This window comes from Onychostoma macrolepis, chromosome 21, assembly GCF_012432095.1.
Source record: "Onychostoma macrolepis isolate SWU-2019 chromosome 21, ASM1243209v1, whole genome shotgun sequence".
NCBI classification, from domain to species: Eukaryota; Metazoa; Chordata; class Actinopteri; order Cypriniformes; family Cyprinidae; genus Onychostoma; species Onychostoma macrolepis.
Genome location: NC_081175.1, coordinates 11,839,952 through 11,860,999, shown reverse-complemented (window position 1 = coordinate 11,860,999; position 21,048 = coordinate 11,839,952). Strand labels below are relative to the sequence as shown.

Below are 21,048 nucleotides of genomic sequence, written 5' to 3'. Positions count from 1 at the left end.
CATATAACAAGCACATATATTTTCAGTGTATGACTTCACTTTTCCACTGACAACAGTGAAAATAAAAGGGGAGAGAAGGACCAAGATAGTAACAGAAGTCTGTGTGACATCCTGGTGTGTTCATGCAAGGTCTTGTGATACATGTGGTATTTAAATATAGAGGCAAACGTGACATCCAGGGAAAATAAGCAACACAAAACTTTACATACACCAACAAACAAAGCATTACAAATACTGCTAGCCTAAATCTGGCAGCTGCCAGAAATACTTGCAGTGTTTGTCTAATGGAAGTAAGTTACAGAAATAACAGAAATTTTAATAGTGAAAAAATGTTATTGGGAGGTTATGCTCTTTGCTGTGGATATGTTAAAACAAGTGTGATGTTTGCAAAATTGTCTTTTATTTTTCAAAGTGAACAGTGTTTTTCCTGTAGATTTGTCTTTAGTGAAAGGATTTGTTCACCCAAAAATGAAAATTCTGTTATTAATTACTTACCCTCATATCATCCCAAACCTGTAAGACAGGAAGATCTTCAGAACACAAATTAAGATATTTTTGATGAAATCAGAGAACATTCTGACTCTGCATAGACAGCAACACAACTGAAAAGTTCAATGCCCAGAAAGGTAGTAAGGACATCGTTAAAATAGTCCATGTGACATTCAATCGTAATGTTATGAAGCTATGAGAATAATACTTTTTGTGCTCAAAGAAAACAAAAATAACTTTATTCAACGATTTCTTCTTTTCCGTGCCAAAAATTCGACACACGTTCACAAGAGCACTACGACGTATGCCTGTGCATAGATAATATATATATGTGCAAATATATATATATATTTGTGTGTGTGTATGTGTGTGTGTGCGCATTCCTCTCTTTGCAAACAAGCCGCAGCGCATCCGGGTTCTACATCAGAATGCATGGGTCGTGGTACTGTCATGAACGAATAGAATAGTTGAATAAAGTCATTATTTTTCTTTTCTTTGCGCATTAAAAGTATTCTTGTAGCTTCATAACATTACAGTTCAACCACTGATGTCACATGGACTATTTTAATGATGTCCTTACTACCTTTCTGGGCCTTGAATGTGGTAGTTTCATTACTGTCTATGGAGGTTCAGAAAGCTCTCCGATTTCATCAAAAATATCTTAATTTCTGTTCCGAAGATGAATGAAGGTCTTGCGGGTTGGTGAGTAATTACTGACAGAATTTTCATTTTTTGCGTGAACTATCCCTTTAACAGTAAAAAAAAAAAAAACTGCCAAAAGTGTAGATGGGTTTGTTTCTTCATCAGAACAGATTTGAATAAATTTAGCACTATATCACATTCTCACCAATGGATCCTTTGCAGTGAATGGGTGCCGTTAGAATGAGAGCCCAAACAGCTGATAAAAAACATCACAAAAATCCACATGTATGTGAAAGAATGAAGAAAACTTGAAGTTTCAGAATCCATCCAAATAAAATCACAATAAAATCTATTGAAATGAACAACACAAAAACAAAAACGAGGAACTCTCTAACTAATCTGACTGGTGATATAGTGAGTTCTGCACAAGCATGAATGTCTAATTATGAAACTGTTTGTATTATGATCAGTTTGGATATTGAATTCTATTTACATGTAAACATGTTGTCTATATTCTAAACATCACAGATGCAAAAAGACTTGTAGTATATACAAAAACCCTAATACACATCCCAGTATATATTTTCCAAAGGTATCACCATGTCAAGTGGACACTTTTAAAGAGTGGACACTTTTTTTAATAGAACACAAATAACAGAACCTTCACAAATGAAATTTATTTCTTCATTATGCACTTGTCTCGAGAGAAAGGAAAATAAGTCTTTATATACTACAGCACACAATATAACACTAAATATAGAAAGATAAATTTTATATGGTCCACTTAGTAAATAAGATGTACAAGTGCGAAGGAGAAAAACATATCAGGAGAAATGCACACATTCTTCATTTGATAATGAAGCGCTGATGTTTCCCTTGAAAACATTTCGGTTGCACAGAACAAACAAATCAAGGCTGAATTAAATTGTAAGTGAAAGATATTTTCCTTTTATATCCACTGAATCGAACAGTAAATGTAGAACCAATGACCACATTTTCTTATTAAGTACGAAGTCTTGTTGTATAACACATTTACACCTTGAAAGAATCCAATTTGCTGGTTCAGAGCACACACAATATGTTGATTTGTGCCTTAAATTGTTCAGTCAAACGTTAGTTTTTCATGCCATCCATTCATTTGTTAAAAAGTGTGCTGTAATGAACCAAAATCAGTTTAGATATCTGACATCTTCAACACCCTCACCTTTTGAACAGGAAATCACAAGGCGTCACGGATTTACCTCTAACTGTGAATCTAACTGGATAGTCTTGACCAGTCCAATAAGCATTATTATAAAACTGACACAACCTGAATAAGAACATGAAGATCAAAAGGGAAATAAATAAATGAAGTGAACAGACCAGTGAGCAAATCATACTGAGTTTTATCAGTGCTGCTCATAGCTGTGCACAGAAGTCCAGGTGCGGAGCTGATCCCTTTATTCATGCAAAAGTTACTACAATCATCGCCACTATAGTCAAACAGGCCAAATATAGACTCTTCACGATCTACAAATTTGAAACAGTATGTACACAATAATACACATGTACTGATGTTAAAAGGTGAAAAAGTAGTGATTTTGGTATTTGAAATAACCTCGGATTTCCAAACCATCTCTTTCACAGACTGTGATGATGCATTTCTGCAATATCTAACATTGTAAATCTGTAAAGTTTTATTTATTTATTTATTTATTTTTATTAAATTAAGAAAAATCTAGTAAACACTGCTATATAGCCTTATAGAGTGCAACAGTTAGGTTCCAGAAGTAAAAATCCCATTCATTTTGTACATAAGGGAATAGATTTTTGACTTTCATTTTTAAAACTTTAAAGACAGACTTAACTACGAGGTTGTTAATCAATGGTACATGCTCACGTTGAAGCCATCAGACCGCTTGATTTCAATTTTTTTTTTTTTAACTCATGTTAGACAGTAAAATTCCTGATGAAAACCTACATTACCCATCATTCTGCAAAGAAAACAAATCATGCAAAAACATCCCTTTTAGTCTCTCATACTCTCTCAAACTATATTTGTAATAAATATAAAATATATTGTTTGTCTATATAAGCTATAATCAACATCTTTAAAGGGTTAGTTCACCCAAAAATGAAAATACTGTCATCTCACCCTCATGTCGTTCCAAACCCGTAAGACCTTCGTTTATCTTCGGAACACAATTTAAGATATTTTTGATGAAATCTGAGAGCTTTCTGACCCTGTTGTGTCATGGTACTCCCGTGAATGGAGCCAGACGCTGACATGGAAGAAGAGAATTGTTGAGTAAAGTTGTTATTTTTGTTTACTTTGTGACCAGAAAGTATTCTTGTAGCTTCATAACATTACAATTTAACCAATGATGTCACATGGACTATTTTAACGATGTCCTTACTACCTTTCTGTGCCTAGAAATGTTTCAGTGTCATTGCTGTCTATGCAGGGTCAGAAAGCTCTGGGATTTCATCAAAAATATCTTAATTTGTGTTCTGAAGTTGAACGTAGGTCTTACGGGTTTGGAACGACATGAGGGTGAGTAATAACAGAATTTTCATTTTTGGGTGAACTGTCCCTTTAAATGAATAATAAGCTCCATTGTTTCCCAATACTTCATGGGATTGTTTCCCTCACTGAAGCCATTAAAATACAGAGTCTTGTACAATTTACAAATATGTTTTTGCTTTAAATCAAAGTTTGTAATATTGTGATTCATCTCGTAGCTGGTTTGTTTGGTTTACGCTTATAGCTTTTTAAAATTCTCTATGGGAAAAAAGAAGTAAACATACTTCTGGAACCAAGGCAGTGGGAACAGTTGCACTTATTCAGACAAACTTCTTAACATGAAACCGGCACTATTTTCATGTCCCAGACTCGTTCTCTCTCGATTTACACATACGCAACCGCCGCCATCGTGCATCTTAGTTGTCAACTGCAGTGAAGGTTAAAAATAGTGTTAAAAATATTACTCTATTGTTGCAGTGTTTGACTTTTTGCTATGTCTGTTGATTTGTATATAGCAATGGACTATTTTTTTTCTTAGTGGGAGCTTTAAGGGAATATGCAGATACAATAATATCAACTCAAATCAATATTTCATGTCCATTTATTTACTTACTTGTTTGCATCTGTGTTCTAATCACCTGGTCGGGGGTTTATTTTGCGATAATTACCATTTGACTGTACATTATTTCTTACATAGCAACTGCGACTATCAAATTAAACAATGTTGACATGCATGAGAAGATGCCCAATGTATTTCACGTCTACAATACTGTATCAGATCCATCCAGAAAGAACTGAGAGACAGAGAAATGACTGGCAAGAAAGTCACTATCAACATCAATCTAGATTGTAGTCTCAGGCGTGTGTCTAGATACCAGCCCATGCTCTGTCTCTCGCTTTCCATTCTGTCCATTGGCATTCTGGGACCCACTGGAGAACAGCAAAGCCATCCTGTTAGTTTTGCAAGGACTCGTCGCCCTAGAGCTGGATCTCATCGTACCAGGAAAAGGGCTCCCGGATAGGGAGGAAGAGGAAGAGGAGGTACAAGGGCCCCAGCCTGGAAGAAGGCCTGATGCCGGACGAGAGCTGAATAACGTTGGGCTGGGTTGCATCGGGGCCAGGGTCTGCTGACTGCCGTTCATGCAAATGGAGCTGGTGTCTGTGTAGACCTGGCTGGCCGAGCCCGTCTGGACACGGTAGTTGTATGCCCTCCAGCCCTGTTGTTTCCTCTGCTGACACTGGCACCGTAAGATCCGAATGAAGGCCTGCTTGAACTCACGGCTGTAACAGGGGTAAATAATGGGGTTCAGGCAGCTGTTGAAGTAGCCCAGCCAGAAGATCACCTTGAAGAATGTTTCAGGAGGACGTAAACTGGTGTTAAACGACCCTAAAAATAGGAGACATAAAAGGGAATTTTTGTAAACAATCTGCATGAACAATGCTTTTTCATCTTTCACCAATAGAGGGCAGACTTTATCAACTCGCACATAAACTACAGAATAAAGAATCAATTATTGTAAATCTTTTTCATCTTAATGACAATAAACATATTTCCCCCAAATTCTCTAATGTTATGTGAACAGATATTTTACTTGAGTGTGTCTCATTAGTCTCATCACTAACAGTAAATCGGCATAAATGAACTAAAACGATCATGATGTGTACAAATACTTTTTGCAGTTTGATAATGCAAATAACGTGGGGTAACATTATAATGTGTCAGAAACACTTTTTTCGGCTTTACACTAATTAGAATTGGATGTTTTATGCATTTTTACAATGCAAGTTGGACAATATGATTACTTATCGTTTAAATGTGTCACAAAGGCAAAAATATATCTGATATAAATCTATATTATAATATATAAACAATATTAAATAAAATGTATATAATAATCAAATGTTCTCAACAATAACATCAAGCAAAAATAGAATTCCTTATTTCTGTGTTTTACTATTTGGATGAAATATGATCCATATATGCTTTTGAAAGGTTTAATGAAATTAAGTTTTATCTTTCATATTTCTAAGCCTCTAATTCAACATTAAGTCTGTCCCGGTCTTAAAAAGTAGGTCTATTTTTTGAACACTCTCATCCTGTCCTAAAGAGCATAATTTGAATAACCCATTCTTTGCTGTGCACTCTGTAAGGTTTTATTAAAACGGTTATCTTAAGTTTTTAAATTCCTGTTTTATGAGGAAGATTTATAGTGCTTTTAAATGATTGTACTCCAGCTTAAATCAACTGTCTATTTAAAGAAGCAAGCCAGAAAATCTGTCTCTTCTATGGTCTTATTTTCTAACTGGAAGTCTTTCTCAGGTTTCTTCTCCCCCAGTCTCTAAAACATTAAATAAAGGTCACACAGATCCATCATGCTTTTCCAGACTCTGACTGTAGCTTATCTCCACTCATGAGTTTGCTAACTCACTCTTCCCTGAGGAATGCACCGCTTTTTCACTCGCCTGTAAATGCATGATGTGCAGCCCATACCCTTGTTTGGCTCTGATCTTACTAATTAGACAAAATCTTTTCCTCTTTTAATCTGAAAGCTTCAAGGTTTATATATATTATGTAGCCTACTTTCAGTAATTCCTCTAACAGGAACTGGACGGATGACTGAAGTAAGTGATTTGGTCTAATTCTCTATGGTACGTATCAGTACAGAGCCGGTGAGACTTGGGTTCATTACCACACTTCAAGAAGAGCCACAGGTGTGAGGCCTCCGGTCAGCTTCTGTCTCTGCCAGTAAGTGAATTATTCCATTACCTTAAGATGTTACGTCACTTTCTTCTCTAAATCACGTCACTCAGCCAGAGCAGCTATAAATTAAGACAATCTGCACTATAAGAAGTCAACAAACAATCTTGCAACAACCTTGTTCCTTCAAGCAAGAGCTTTCTGTTCTGTTGTCAAGCTGACATTTAGAGAAACCTCGCTGCTTTGTTATTTAGTTGTTTAGTTCATCTGTGATTGAACAAAGTCTGAAGAAATCGTTGCCAAAAATAATTCGAACTAACTGCCCTGAGAAAACACATTACTTGATGGATAAACTCTCATGTGGCCTGGTGACAATGTGGTCATTGATTTTTCAATTATCTGTATTCAATCTGCATTCAATCTACCATTTAGAAAAGAAAATGAATTATAACATAAAGCAAGTAAAGCATTTTGAGCTTAATCAACACTCAACAACCAAATGTGGAAATAAAACATAATAGATATCGTGATTAAAAATTAGAACGTTAAAGCAAGTCCGAATCTTGATGCAATGCAACCAGAAATTATAATCTTCTCATACACCAATTCATTCCAATATTCATAACATGGCACATGAAAACAAAGGCTACTCAAATAAGGGAAATTAACTTCTCGAGGTCAAACACATGGAATATATTTTCCTTCAAAATATTTCCTCACTCATTTGCAGGAAAAACATATCAGCCCATCTGCTAATATGACCCTTTAGAAGGTCACTGGGAGCTGAACTTCTGGGTCATAAAGTGAATATAGGAGGGTGATTAAATTTTGACCAGATTTTTCTGTAGTGGGAAAACTACCTCTCCTATATTCCCACACCTCGTCAGAAACCTCTGGGTTCAGATAGGCAGTGAGCCTGGGAATGAGAGAGCTCTGAAGACATTGGCATCTCCAGTGCATTCCAGCAGGAGACTTCAGCGAGCTTCAGGGACCGGCTCTGTAGTGACTCATCCATTGCTGAATTAAATGACCACACGTCAGGTTAACTTGACAGACGTCACTTTGCAATTCAAAACAACACATGAGAGAAGGCTTCATATGTTAGAATATACTGCAAAATAAAATCTAAAGTGGGGTTATGAATTATGTCTTCACAATTAACCTTCTGCATCTCTTCCACTGGCTCTCATCTATGACAGAACTTGAAACTGTTCTTTTAGTGAGCAAACGTATTGAACTTTAACCATTTAAGACATTTTGAATAACAATCTGAGCTGGGTACCACAAACAGAACATGAATTTATCAAGCTGGAGACGTGCAGTTTTTCCTGGCAACAGGATCACATTCTAAAGTGTCAGAAATGGCACTATCTTAACATTCAATCTGTAAAATTACTTTTGTTTTAAACAATGCCAATAGCAATGTCACTGTGCAACTGTTCATAGTAACTACTGAACTAAAATAAACTATAAAGATGCTATTATTTAAAATATGATATAGCATGATATTTTACTATTTGATGATAAATATAATATTTTAAGATGTGGTCTCTTGTAATGCATGGAGCAATACCAGCAAAGTGAAAGTATAAAACAGGCCTAAATATGCTGCAAAATATATTCAGTTTGTTCATTGTCCTGTCTAAAAGTGTGATATAATGTGTACTACATCTACATGACATGCCTCTACAGCCGACAGAATCATTTGCATGCATTTTACTGTTATCATCCACCTCAGGAACGACTGTAATTGGCAATGAATTCCACATGCTGCTACAAATATTTTTTTTTAAATCGAATTATTGTGGTAATGTCACATGGGTTTGTCCAACAAGGTTGAACTTTATTTCTTATGATAGACTAATGAAATAATGGGGCAGCTGCACAGACTGTCTCAAATTGTATGCCCTAGGACTCGTTTATGCCACAACAATAACACTTTAAATGTTCTTTAGAGTGGGACAGATCAGAAGCTTAGCAAGTTTATAGCTATGTTTAGGCCTATATGTTTTCTGTAATTTATGAACTAAAAATCTGATTTCTAGCTGATCTATATATGATGGGTGAAATGAACAGCCAGCTAAAGGGGATCTTGGTCAGGCTGGTAGACCACAATGGACTACTAAAAGCCATGTTATAAAAACAGTTTTTTCCAACAGGGACAAAGACTAATTTGACAAAATTCACATTTTTGCCACTTTTCACTTTCCACTCATTCACTTTGTTTCACTTTGCTGCAAGTGCAGCATATTTGCTATAAACTTTAAAACACTGTTTCATTATCTGATCTGGAAAAAACGGTTTAAAGTTTAGGGGGTAAAAGGTACAATTTTTAAATTGTCAAAAATAAGTCTAATTTAAATTATAGCAACTACATTTCGTTTTGATACTTTTACATTTAGTACCACGGAAACTCACAGGCTGAAAATATAAAGTTTTTGGTCACACTTTATATTAGGCGGCCTTAACTACTATGTACTTGCATCAAAAAGTAAGTACAATGTACTTATTGTGTTCATATTGTATTGCAAAACAATTTTTCTGCTGTTGAGGTGGGATAGGGGTAAGTTTAGGGACAGGTTTGGTGGTCTGGGTAGGTTTAAGGGTGGGTTAAGGTGTAAGGATGGGTCAACAGTGTAATTATAAATGTAATAACAGAAATTAATTAGAGATGTAATAACATATAGGTATTTTTAAAAATATAAGTACAATGTAAACACATGTATGTACACAATAAGTGCATTGTATCAAATGATTAATTTAAATGTAAGTAGATAGTAGTTAAGGCCACCTAATATAAAGTGGGACCAAGTTTTTATAACTATTACCCATCACGAATCTACCTAAAATTCGGTTTACAAGATATTTCATATAATTGAAACATTTAACTGTAAAAAACAAACAAAAAAATTGAATATAATATAAAATAAAATGATTTGTTGACAATGGAACCTAAAAGTTTGTGTTTTGTGGGTTATAATTAATAAACCATCATACGTACCGATGGGTAATGCGAGGAAAAATGGTAACCAGCACAGGATAAACATGCCCACAACAACACCAAGCGTTTTAGCAGCTTTCTTTTCTCTAGAAAACTTGAGTAATTTGACTGTCAGCGAGCTCCTCATGTGGCCTTTGCTGCAGTCATCCTGCGTCTGAGAGCCTTTATAATGAATCCGGAGCGTCAGCTCGTTGGAGTCCATGTGCTCCTTCATCACTCCAGCCTCGAGGTTTTTAGTGGTTCTTTTGGCTACTATATACACGCGGCAGTACATGGCCAGAATCACCGCCAACGGGATGTAGAAGGAGCCCAGCGAGGAAAAGAGCGCGTAAAACGGCTCCTCTGTGATGAGGCACACGGTGTCATCCTCTGAAGGAGGCTCTTTCCACCCGAGCAGGGGTCCTATGGAGATGACAAAGGCAAGAACCCAAACACCCAGCATAGCCAAGAGCGCCCTTTTTTCGGTCACAATGCTCGGGTACTGCAGCGGGTAACGCACCCCGATGTAGCGGTCTATGGAGATCACGCACAGGCTCATGATGGACGCGGTGCAGCACAGCACATCCACCGCAGCCCAGATGTCACAGAAAATCCTCCCGAACACCCAGTAGTTGAGAATTTCACGCGTGGCGGACACCGGCAAGACAGTTGTGCTCAGCAACAGGTCTGCCATGGCCAAATTGATGATGAAGTAGTTGGTTGGGATGCGCAGGTGCCTGTTGCACACTACGGAGAGAATAACAAGAATGTTGCCCACGATAGCAAACACAATAAAAGCGCCCAGAACCATGCCCAGTGGAAGCGCGCGGCTGAGGCTGAACGAGCTCGGTTCGGTCCCGTTACCGGCGGAGCTCGAATTGGAGACGTCGGGCAGTTCGGAGGAAGCATTACTCAAGAAGTTCACGGCTTGATCTGTATCAGAACTCATCTTGCCTCTGCAGTACCTCCATACCAAAGTAAGTGCAGGATTCACCGCCAAATGCGCAAATTGTTATTTCTGTATGCCAAAGAAAAAAAAGATAGAAAATGACCAATTCAAAGGATCCGTAAGCTCTGTTGCGCAACAAGTGCGAAATAGAAAAAGTCCATAATTGTAAACGTTGCATAAAGTCCAGTTGAAGATGTGCGTAACTTGGTTCTCCGCAGTGTCTCTCCCGGTGTTCCCGGCTCATCTGCCTCTGACCACTCCTGCATTCACCAAACCCCCTCCCTATGGAGACTATACAGGCAGTCACGGAGAGACCTCGCAAAGCAGAATATTTTCACGGCCTCTGAACCTCTACATCTATGGCAAGCCGTTGTAACCTTTATTTCCCAAAACTTACTAGTAATAACGAGTAATCTAATAACTTATTGTCACACAATCCTTGTAGGCCTATATCTCTTTTGTAAGTTACACGTATTTACTATAGGCCTAGTAATAACAATAAATTATATATAATTGCATGCAACAAACCCTAATCCTAACCCTAGTAAGCACATGGTTATTACTCAGTACTTCATGTATAATAACAGTGTAACAAGAACACATTAAAATAAAGTGTAACCAACTTTTGAACTGAACTTTTAGCCAATTTCAACTTGTACTAGTATAACTACTGAGATAAGAAATGTTGGTTACACTTTACTTTAAGGTGTCCTTGTTAATTATACATTTAAGTACTGAGTAATATTAATTAACTACATGTACTTACTATTTGGTTATGGTTAGGGTTTGTCTTAGGGTTACTTGCATGCAATTAATTGTAATAACAAGGGTAACACTTTATTTTAAGGTGTCCTTGTAATACATTTAACATGCTCTTACTATTATAATAACAATAAATTATGCATAATTACATGCAAGTAACCCTAAATCAAACTCTAATCCTAACCCTAACCATATAGTAAGTACATGTAGTTAATTAATAATACTCAAATGTATAATTACACTGTAACAAGGACACCTTAAAATAAAGTGTAACCAAATGAAGTGTTACCGAAATGTTACTATAGTTCCAGAAACAGGCACTACAATCAAATAAATGCATACTAGTATATAAATGATAGAAATATGAATCAGTGCAAGCAATAATTCAAATAGATTCAAATTGGAAATGAAAAGTTGATATCTCAGCCAATATTTATCTGATGATATTCAATGGCACAAATGTGTTGAAAATGTTATTGTCACTTTTAGAACAGTGACTATTTTAATAAATATAAGGCATACTAATTAATAGTTACTAGAGAAATTGAAAAAGATACTAGCTATTCACTAGTAATATAAATTTAGTACCTAGCATAAAAATAGACGGTACTGTAGTTTATTTTAAAGAATAAAATGTTCCTTGTCATATACACCTATTTAGCCATCCTGCTGACAGATGTAATTTATAATAAATCGGTCACTTGAGCTTCACAGCCTGCTGTCAGGTAATGCAATACAATGTCAACTGGAAAGCATGCCAATGGACATACCAACCACGCTATTCTTAGGATCATTTGCGATTTAAAATATGGAAAACTTGCAAACAATATCAAGGTTGTTGATGCACGGTGGTATCTAGGTGCCCATTTCAGTCTCACAAGGACCGCGCAGTTATACAATACCGATCAGTCACACATGCCATGGTTTCTTAAAACATTTATTTTTAGCTCTTAAGTACCACTTTTATTCCTAAAACACATTTTCTTGTGTCTGGTCCTAATGTAGCGCACAAATGAACTGCAGAAATCACGAAGTCATTCACTGGCAAAAGTCTCCACACTGTGCCATCTTTAAAGACTGCCATGAGTGTCCAAATATTCCTGCAAATCGTCTGTAATTTTATAAACTAGCCACTAACTCAATCTTTTTGCAAATGCCAGCCAAACAGGAATATGCTTTGACAGTGATGAAGTACTTAATGGCTTGCGCCAAAAAACAAAAACACAAAACAGCTAACTCAAACAGATGAATGAAAACCCCCAGAAGTCAACTAATTTATACAGAAATCAAAGTAAATTACAGCTTGCAAGAGCCGTGAAAGAGGAAACAAGCCTGCTGTCATGCAGGAATATCCTCATTGTGCTGAAATTAAATAAGCCTTGCTATTAAAAATTCAGAGCATAGGCTCTGAGAGAGTTTAGCGAGGCATAAAAGTGAGCCCACACCATAAGGATTGTTCATTACAAAGTGATACAGGCACAGCAAAAAGATTCTTAAACTGCACTGAATGTATGGCTGATGCATTTCAACCCAGACGCCACTGCTGAGCTCAGGAGAAACAGCAGCCAGACCGCTGTGTGACCAGTGCAATAAATACACACGCATGCACACAAACCCCATGGCACTGTATAGCTCTTGAAAGCCATCCAACTATTAGCTCAAACACACTCCAAGTGAATTAAGGCGATTACATTTAATACCGTCGCCGCTTTGGATGATGAATTGCAGAAGGTAATGTGAAGTGAAAGGTGAGATTTAAAGGCAAAAAAATGCTGAGCTGTCAGCCACACCGCACTAAACTGCGGCGTCTTCTCCCAGTGCGGCGGCAAGCGTCTGTCAAACGGCAGAGTGACAGTATATATATTCCATATTGGACAGAAAGCATTTCTTTATAGGAATAATTCTCTTGAAGGATTTACATTATAGCCGCATAAGTATATGTCTTGAATAAAGAATTGCTTTTCAAATAATGAACCAAAATATTCATTGTTTTGTGATAAGATAATAAAAAAGAACAGAAGAGCTAGAGGTGTTTTGCAATTCTATGCAGTGCACATAATTAAGTGGGCATAATAATAAAGCATGGGAAGGAAGTGTAATTAGTAGGCATCCTGTGAAGCCGTAATATTGCAGATGTCAAATTGTTTTGTTCATCTTCCATAAGGATGAAAAACACTTTTGTCTATAAAATGGGCTTATTAAAATTCATGTTGAATAGTCTATACCGGTGGAATTGATTTTGTTTCAGGCCCAGATTTTGAATTGGACATCAAATGGCAGCCAACAAAATACTAAATGAAGTGTTTATTGTACAAATATAAACAAAAACATCTTTAGAAATCCAAAATTAACATTGAATCTTGAATCATTAACAAATTCTGAAAAGAAAGTTAGTATACAATTTATAAAAGTCTCCTGAATTCGTGAATATTGGTGGTTTCATAATTGTTTTATGAGTTGGCAATTTTCTATGAATTCATACTATTTGTTTCAAACTAAAGTGTACGCTTTTTAAGAAAAGACTAAACATGACAGTCCGTGCTTGGCTTATTCAAATTCGCCACATTTTTTCCCAAAACATAGCAGTTGTGATTTGCTATATGAGAAGGTATTATTGTGGTGCAAACTGTTATTTGAAAATTCAACTATTAAAGTTATAGTCCCCTCAAAATGGAAATTTGCTGAAAAATTTAGTCATATTGTGGATTATTGTGATGTTTTTATCAGCTGTTTGGACTTCTTCTGACGGCACCCATTCACTGCAGAAGATCCTTGGGTGAGCAAGTGATGTAATGCTAAATTTCTCCAAATTTGTTCAGATGAAGAAAAACTCCACTATACATGGAAGGTTAGTAAATTTTCAGCAAATTTTCATTTTTAGGCGAACTACTCATTTAAGCTTGGTGTTACATTTTTACAGAGAAATGGAGTAACACCAGCTAACTGTTTGTATTTTTGTATACTAAAAGTTCAAACCTACACTGTAAAAAATGACTGTGATTTTAACGGTAAAAAACTGTGAAAATGCTACAGTAAAAACCTGTTGAAAATGGTTAACGGTAAGTTCCTGTAAAATTTACAGGGAAAAACCGTAAACTGACGTTCCCAGAATTCCCTGCGTTGCATTTTAAATTTTGTTTTAATTTGATGTTTTTTCTTTTAAATAACTGTTTCTTCTTAGTTTTTTTCTTATCAGTTATGTTTATTAGGGTTGTATGTTACATCTAATGTTGTTAAATTAATGTTTATTGCATATTTCAGTTTAATGAGTCTCACCATGATGGTGTTTAGTGTTTGTGTGAATGACACTGTGCACCTTCTATATATGTTATTATTTAAAAGCTGCTTGTGATGGGCTTTGGTTCATCATGTGACTTTCTCATCACCAGCTGCATTTGCTGGTTATCAGTGTATTACAAAGGTACAAAACAGATTTCAGTACTTTAATAGGTTGGTATATTAACATTATATCAGTTAATGAAATTACGGTATTTAACTGTAAATTTAAGTTAAAACCGTAAAATCTAAAATGTTGATACCGTATTTTTTACGGTAGAATTCCGGCAATCACAACTGACGTTTTTTTACCGTAAATTTTACGCAATTTATTTTTACAGTGTAGGCTCATTGGAAAATTTCTGCAAAATTCTATTACAAATGTGCTTCATGCAAAGTGCATTCAGTTTCATCTTAAACAAATAAAAGTGAATCAGGGAATGTTTTATTTTGTTGTTTGTTGTATGTTTTGTGGTTGCATAGCTCTAGAAGGTTAATGCTCGTTTTCGTAAGGCACGTTTTTCCACATGATGATGTTATTGAAGTACACATGGGTATTTTGGGATTATAGGACTCCTCCTACAAATGACTTAAACCTTAACATTTTTATTACCAGTTTTCATCTACACATCCCTGTCACCCAGGTTTATTTAGGACTAAGTGCTGAAATAATTAGTATGTTCTTAAGGGCTATATGTAATCATGTATATGAGACAGCTGAGAAGGATGGTTACTATATTATGGTACCCGTTAGTATTTCAAAAAAACATTAATCCTCCAGTCTTGTATGAAGGGCACAGACCATTATGGAATCCAAGCTTTTCTGAGCGACTCCTGTTATGGAAGCAAGAAAAACTCATCGTAATTCATCTGTCTGGATTGTGGCCAGACATTTAGCTGCAAAGCAGGGCTGTGAGGGTTTTAGTGAGAGAAGCAAATAATATTATGCTCAAATTCTGTGGTTAGGTATACAGATAAATACAAAGGTTTGTTTGATAAAGCAAAAGTGACTATAAAGGTTTTGCTTATATGAACTATGAACTTTCTGGTTATAGGTTAAAATGTATGCTATTTCAAATGAAATGATAAATGTTGTTATGCATGCTATTTAACACTAAAACACAAAGCTGATTTTAATCCTTGACGCTGAATTCCTTTTGAACACAGCTTAAAATGCTGTGATGGAGATAATGAAGCTAGACAGTTATGTAACTCTGTATATAAACATGTATTTGCTTACATGTGTGGGAACATTTTAATTTTGCTGCTGCCCTGCTATTTCAAAATCCTCCCTTACATAAAGCAATTGTAAAATGACTGGTGTATAAATATAAAATACATTCAGATGTATATTAATGATTCCCCAGAGAACCATTCATTTACTAGAGGATGTATAGTACATATGCCTCATATATGGTATTTTACTGCAAGATTCTATTGTTTGTCCTTATGTCTTATTCCCATGGTGGCTACTGAAAATGTTTATTTTTAACTTTTAAAATCTGTAATTCTATAGATATTCACTACTGTTTAAAAGTTTAGGGTTTAAAACTTAAAAAAAAAAGAATACTTTTATTCAGCAAGGATGCATTAAATTGCATAAAATCAACATATTAGAATTATTTCTGAAGGATCGTGTGACATTTAAGACTGGATTAACGGCTGCTGAAAATTCAGCTTTATCATCACAGGAATAAATCATATTTAAAATATATTCAAATAGAAAACAGTTATTTTAAATTCTAATAATATTTCACTATTTTCACTGTATTTTTTGTATAAAATAATGTCTGCCTTGTGAGCATAAAAATCATTTAAAAATTCTTATATTGGCTTCAAACTTTTGAACGGTACACTGTAAAAAGTGATAAGTTGACTTAACTTAAAAAAATTGAGGAAACCCGTTGCCTTAAAATTTTTAAGTAAATGATAATTAAAAAAATAAGTTAATTGAATTGTCAAGTTCACTTAACTTTTTTTAAAATTATTATTATGTACATAATAATTTTAAGGCAATGGGTTTCCTCAATTTTTGAAGTTAAGTCAACTGATCACTTTTTACAGTGTATGTCTTATATATAGGCTTTCTTAACATTTTCGCTGGAGTCAGCAGTCAAATATATGGCAAATAGCTATTTTGTAAGATTAATGAGAATACCTTCAAATATGTTATTGCTCTTGACGCCTGTGGAATATTCGAATCTGAGCCTTATTTTAAGACACTGGTTTGGAAATATCATACAGTCTCACAGGCAGAAGCGAATAATGCCAAGATTTAATCATGGGACGGGACACGAGCCATCAGTGCATGAGATGTATCTTAGTATTAATATCCTGGATGTTATGATGATAGCATCTTCTACCTTTGCTTTTGTGTTGCACATGTTAGCGTTGGAACACAAAGTGCCAGACATCTGTATAATTCGTCCATTATAGAAGCGTCTCCTTTTGAATTCCGTAGATATTAGATAGTTAGTGAAAATACAATCAAATGACTATCATATAACTGGACCCTTTGTTGGTTACGTTACGTAACAAGCTTTATCTAAAAGTAATGCATAAAAATAAGTAAATTATCATAAACTGCAAAATTGGATTTCTATGGGAAAGTATTCATAGGTTACACACTGGTGTTAATGTTATTTTGTTTTCCACTGCATTTCAGAACCTGTTTCCTCTTCCCGCTTTGGGAAATGCACGCCATTATAATGTGGAGCAGAATGGGACAGAAGTAGATGCAAGGGTCATATTTCCCTGATAAAGGAAAAACTCCAGAAATGTAATATCACAGACATGAATACTAATTATTTATACTCATTTCAGAGCATCCGCAGTAGAGGAAAAAGGTCTTCTAAAGATAAAAATTAACAGAGAAGAGTCAATAGTACCCATTTACTCAGATCTGCAATGCATTATACATAATTACACAGCAGACACTTTTATCCCAAGCAACTTACCTTGAAAATCACAAGCAATCACATGCAATTTCACGTAATCCAGATATGCAGGACTGTTAAAAAGCATATTATTTAATATTAGATTTATATTCGTCTATGCAAATGAAATGAGTAGGATGCTCATTGACATTCTCTGTGCAGTTTATTGATTCAATGCCATGTCAATATATTGATGTCCACTGATGCATCTGTGTTCAATAAACAAAAGGAACAATGAGAGTGAAAGAAAAGCTCTTTGACTTGCGTTTACATATTTAAAAGCAAAATAGCAGCTTTACTGAATAATCACATAGCAGATAGCTGTCAAATCTGGCAATAAAACACATGATTTGTAGTTTATTGCTCATTAAGGTGTGCAATTTTCTTCTTTGTGTTCAGCAATAAAGAAACTAATAAGACATTGTTTTATATTGGTAGCACCTGGTGTGTGGAGATTTCTGCTGCATCAATGATGTCCAAACACTCGATCCATTTAAATAACCATCTCCCTCGTAAATAATAATAACTACTATTTACTTTCTGTTAACATCTGACCTAACCCTTAGCCCTTTGTCCGCATTGCAGCAGCTGGTTTCGCAGTGCTGTCCTCCCTTGTGCTCACGAAGAGAGCCACAAAAAACTCTGGCTGCAGTTTGTTATTGTTTACTATGTAGTCTTTTGGTTATTATTGTGAAGCGCATTCAATTTCATTAGCTAAAAATAGTTTATTTTGCTGCTTGCTGTGGCGGAATTTTTTAAAAGACTTTGTTAAATTCTCAAGTTACATTTTAAAGTATGTGAAGGAATGCACATCTGCGTGTCATTCATATTTAATCCACAAATTCCCAGGTAATTTTGATAAATGTGTCCCGAAATAGATGGTACGAAGTTTAAGTAACTTCAGTATATGACCCTCAGGGACCGTAGAAGATTCGCCATGCTTCCGAGTTTAAATGAGTTTTGCACATTTTCTCAGCTCCTGTGAGACTTTCTGGAAAAACAGCAACATTTCCCAGTCTGCGGCCCTGAAAAGATGTGATTTCACAGTGATTTAGCGTTCTCAGTTTGTATTGCTCAGCAGGTCTCTGTTGTCACTAGACTGGAATGAATGACGCTGGATGTACGTTGCAGCTTGAGGGTCAGCAAGCATCTCCAGTAAATGCAGAGTTGAGTTTCGTCACAGCGTGATGTCAAAAAAAGACAGTAATCTATCAAAATCTGCAGCTTCGATTGGGTTGCATGAAAGCTGCTAACAGCACAATCATTTAAAACGAAAAATAACCTGAATGGATAGGTCTGGCTAAATGACATGGAAAAGAGTGAAAATGATGGACCTTAAAGCTCTCTTGCTGGAATCAACAGTCATAGCGCACTGTTTTTCATACCTAAAATAAAGGCAGCCTAAAGCAGTCAAGCACAATTTAACCTTGCTTTGGGCCAAACTCTACTGAAAAGACTGTTTTATAGTCAATACTGTATGGCCCAAAATAACACACTTTCATCCAGAGCTTGCGGTATATATTTCTAAAAATATTAGTTCATTTTGTCAGGTATATAATAAAATAAAATAAAACCTTTTTTTTATAAATGCAGTTTAGTGCAAAATATTTCTGGAATAGATTTCTAAATTCTTGATGCAAAACTAAAAAAAAAAAAAGTAATATATTTAAAATACATTTATGTCAGACTAAGTATAGTTTAAATCTATGAACATATTTACTGACATACCGCTCGAGATTTACTGATATAAAAATTATAATTAATCTTTATTTGGATTACTACTTGTGCACAATGCATATTTTTTAATATTAAGCCGAACATGTGTTTTAATGTCATTATTGATGAGGATTGTAGGATTTTTGAATGATATCTGTCTTTAAACCCAGGTGAAAAAGAAATATATTTAAATTGTGCTTTTTCAGACACACTTAATATATTTATATTATACTGTACTAAGTGCATATTAAATGTATTATTTTGAAACAACTTTAAGTATATTAAGTGTATTTCAAGATATGTTCAAGTTCAATTTTAATCTATTTGTAATATATTTAATACATTGAAATTGTGTTAAATTGGAACCACTTTAAGTATATTAAATGCAATTTAAGTGTATTTCTTAAAATACATTTAAAATGTACTTTTAATACTTCATGAACTACAGGTAGAATATATTTGAAGCATTGTTTTAATGTGCTTCAGCTCATTAGAAATGCATTAGCATTACACTACTAGTATATTATATTATATTTATTAGCATTATATTTTTCAGTATATACACACACGTACACTTTCATATGTTGAAAACTTTAATGTATTACATATTGTGTACATTACAAATATTTATACAGTATTCATAAGTACATTATTCAAATTCATACATTCATAAGTACGTTAAAAAAAAGTATTACTACAAACATACTCAAGTACATTTTAAAACATTATACAAAAAACATTATAACAAATGAAAAAAAAAAGACAAATGCTATGGAAAAGCTATCTTATCCATTTGTAGAACATTTCAGTTATACCTGTATTACTGAAAAGTTAAGAATTTTACATCAATGAATAAATAAAAATTACAATGCAATTTTCTGAAGAAAAAAAAAAAATTTACAGAAAAACTAAGTGCAGAAGTGAATAGATGTGTGTGCAAAGACTGAAGATGATAAAGTTCAAGCAACAGAATAGGGAGGGATGGAGGGGGTTTTGGAGGTGGACGAGGAGATGGTGTAGGAATGGTGAGAGGCAAAGGTACGGGATGATGGCAGGATGTGGTGATGGGAGGATGATGATGATGCCCTGGCGGCTTAGATGGAGTTTGGCACATGGCACAGACCCAGAGCATCCCAGTGCTGACAATACACGGCGGAGTCGAGGGAGGGAGGAGCCAAGATGTAGATGGAGGGCCGATGGAGCTGAGCGTCGTCGCAGGTTCCGGAGACCTGGGCACAGCCTAGTCGTCCTGGCATACAATATTATGCACAAGTGCCTTGCAGCTTTAGAAAAAAACAAAACAGAAACAAAATTAGATAATGGATTTTTACATTAATGACTGAAAGGAAGCACAAATTAGCCACCTGGAATGGACACATTGCTAACATTTTTCTTCCAAGATTGACCGAATCATCCTCCATTAGGCGTGATTCAAAAATCTCTATAACAGAGGTGATACGATATTAAAATATACTTACTATTCCTTTGCTTGTCTCTGCATTCAGATTTCAGTTTGTCTTCCATAGCAGCTGATCTGAAAAAAAAACAAATGTTAATATTTCTCACACGCACAAAAAAAGGCAAATGATGATTGATGATTTGTTTTCTATTTACGAATGACAGAACAATGTACCTGGTCGGAAATATAGTCAAAAACCTTCCCAGCCTCAGCAGTTTCAGATGTACTGTATGCTCTTACAAGCAGCTCTTCTTACAATTTTAATCTTTGTTCTTATCTGTAATGAGAAATATATATTAGAAAATAAAGTCGATAAGGTTGTCAAGCTTGAACAAACATAAACACCAATCAACCAACACTACCACAGTTGGGTGATCAGCTCAAGACAAAGTAAATGTATATTCATAATCATGGTTTTTCAAAGATCATTAACCTCATTACAATGAAGCCAAATTGTTCAGGAAATCAGAAATAAGTACACTTCATGTTGCAAATAAAAACTGTTAATGTTGTACATGTTATAATGACTAATTTAATTTAATTAATTTTTTTCTGCCAATGCATTTGTCAAAAACAGGACTGGTACAGACAAATAACGTCAATTAAATACAAATCTAACCTGAAGTCACAGTGAGGTT

At 35.1% G+C, this 21,048-nt stretch overlaps 1 protein-coding gene and 1 long non-coding RNA gene across 2 annotated transcripts; both read right to left on the bottom strand.

Annotated features, from left to right (window-relative positions):
- Positions 1 to 3,728: 3,728 nt before the first annotated feature.
- On the bottom strand, positions 3,729 to 10,495 carry adra1ba (adrenoceptor alpha 1Ba). Its single transcript, XM_058758489.1, has 2 exons — positions 9,334 to 10,495; positions 3,729 to 5,021 (listed from the first exon to the last, which is right to left on the bottom strand). Exons 1-2 carry the CDS (start codon positions 10,259 to 10,261, stop codon positions 4,477 to 4,479), a joined length of 1,473 nt encoding a protein of 490 aa, XP_058614472.1. The 5' UTR covers positions 10,262 to 10,495; the 3' UTR covers positions 3,729 to 4,476.
- Positions 10,496 to 19,871: 9,376 nt separating this feature from the next.
- Positions 19,872 to 20,688, bottom strand: LOC131528187 (uncharacterized). Its single transcript, XR_009267812.1, has 3 exons — positions 20,585 to 20,688; positions 20,430 to 20,485; positions 19,872 to 20,234 (listed from the first exon to the last, which is right to left on the bottom strand). It is a non-coding gene; the product is annotated as an uncharacterized LOC131528187 (long non-coding RNA).
- Between the last annotated feature and the right edge of the window lie 360 nt (positions 20,689 to 21,048).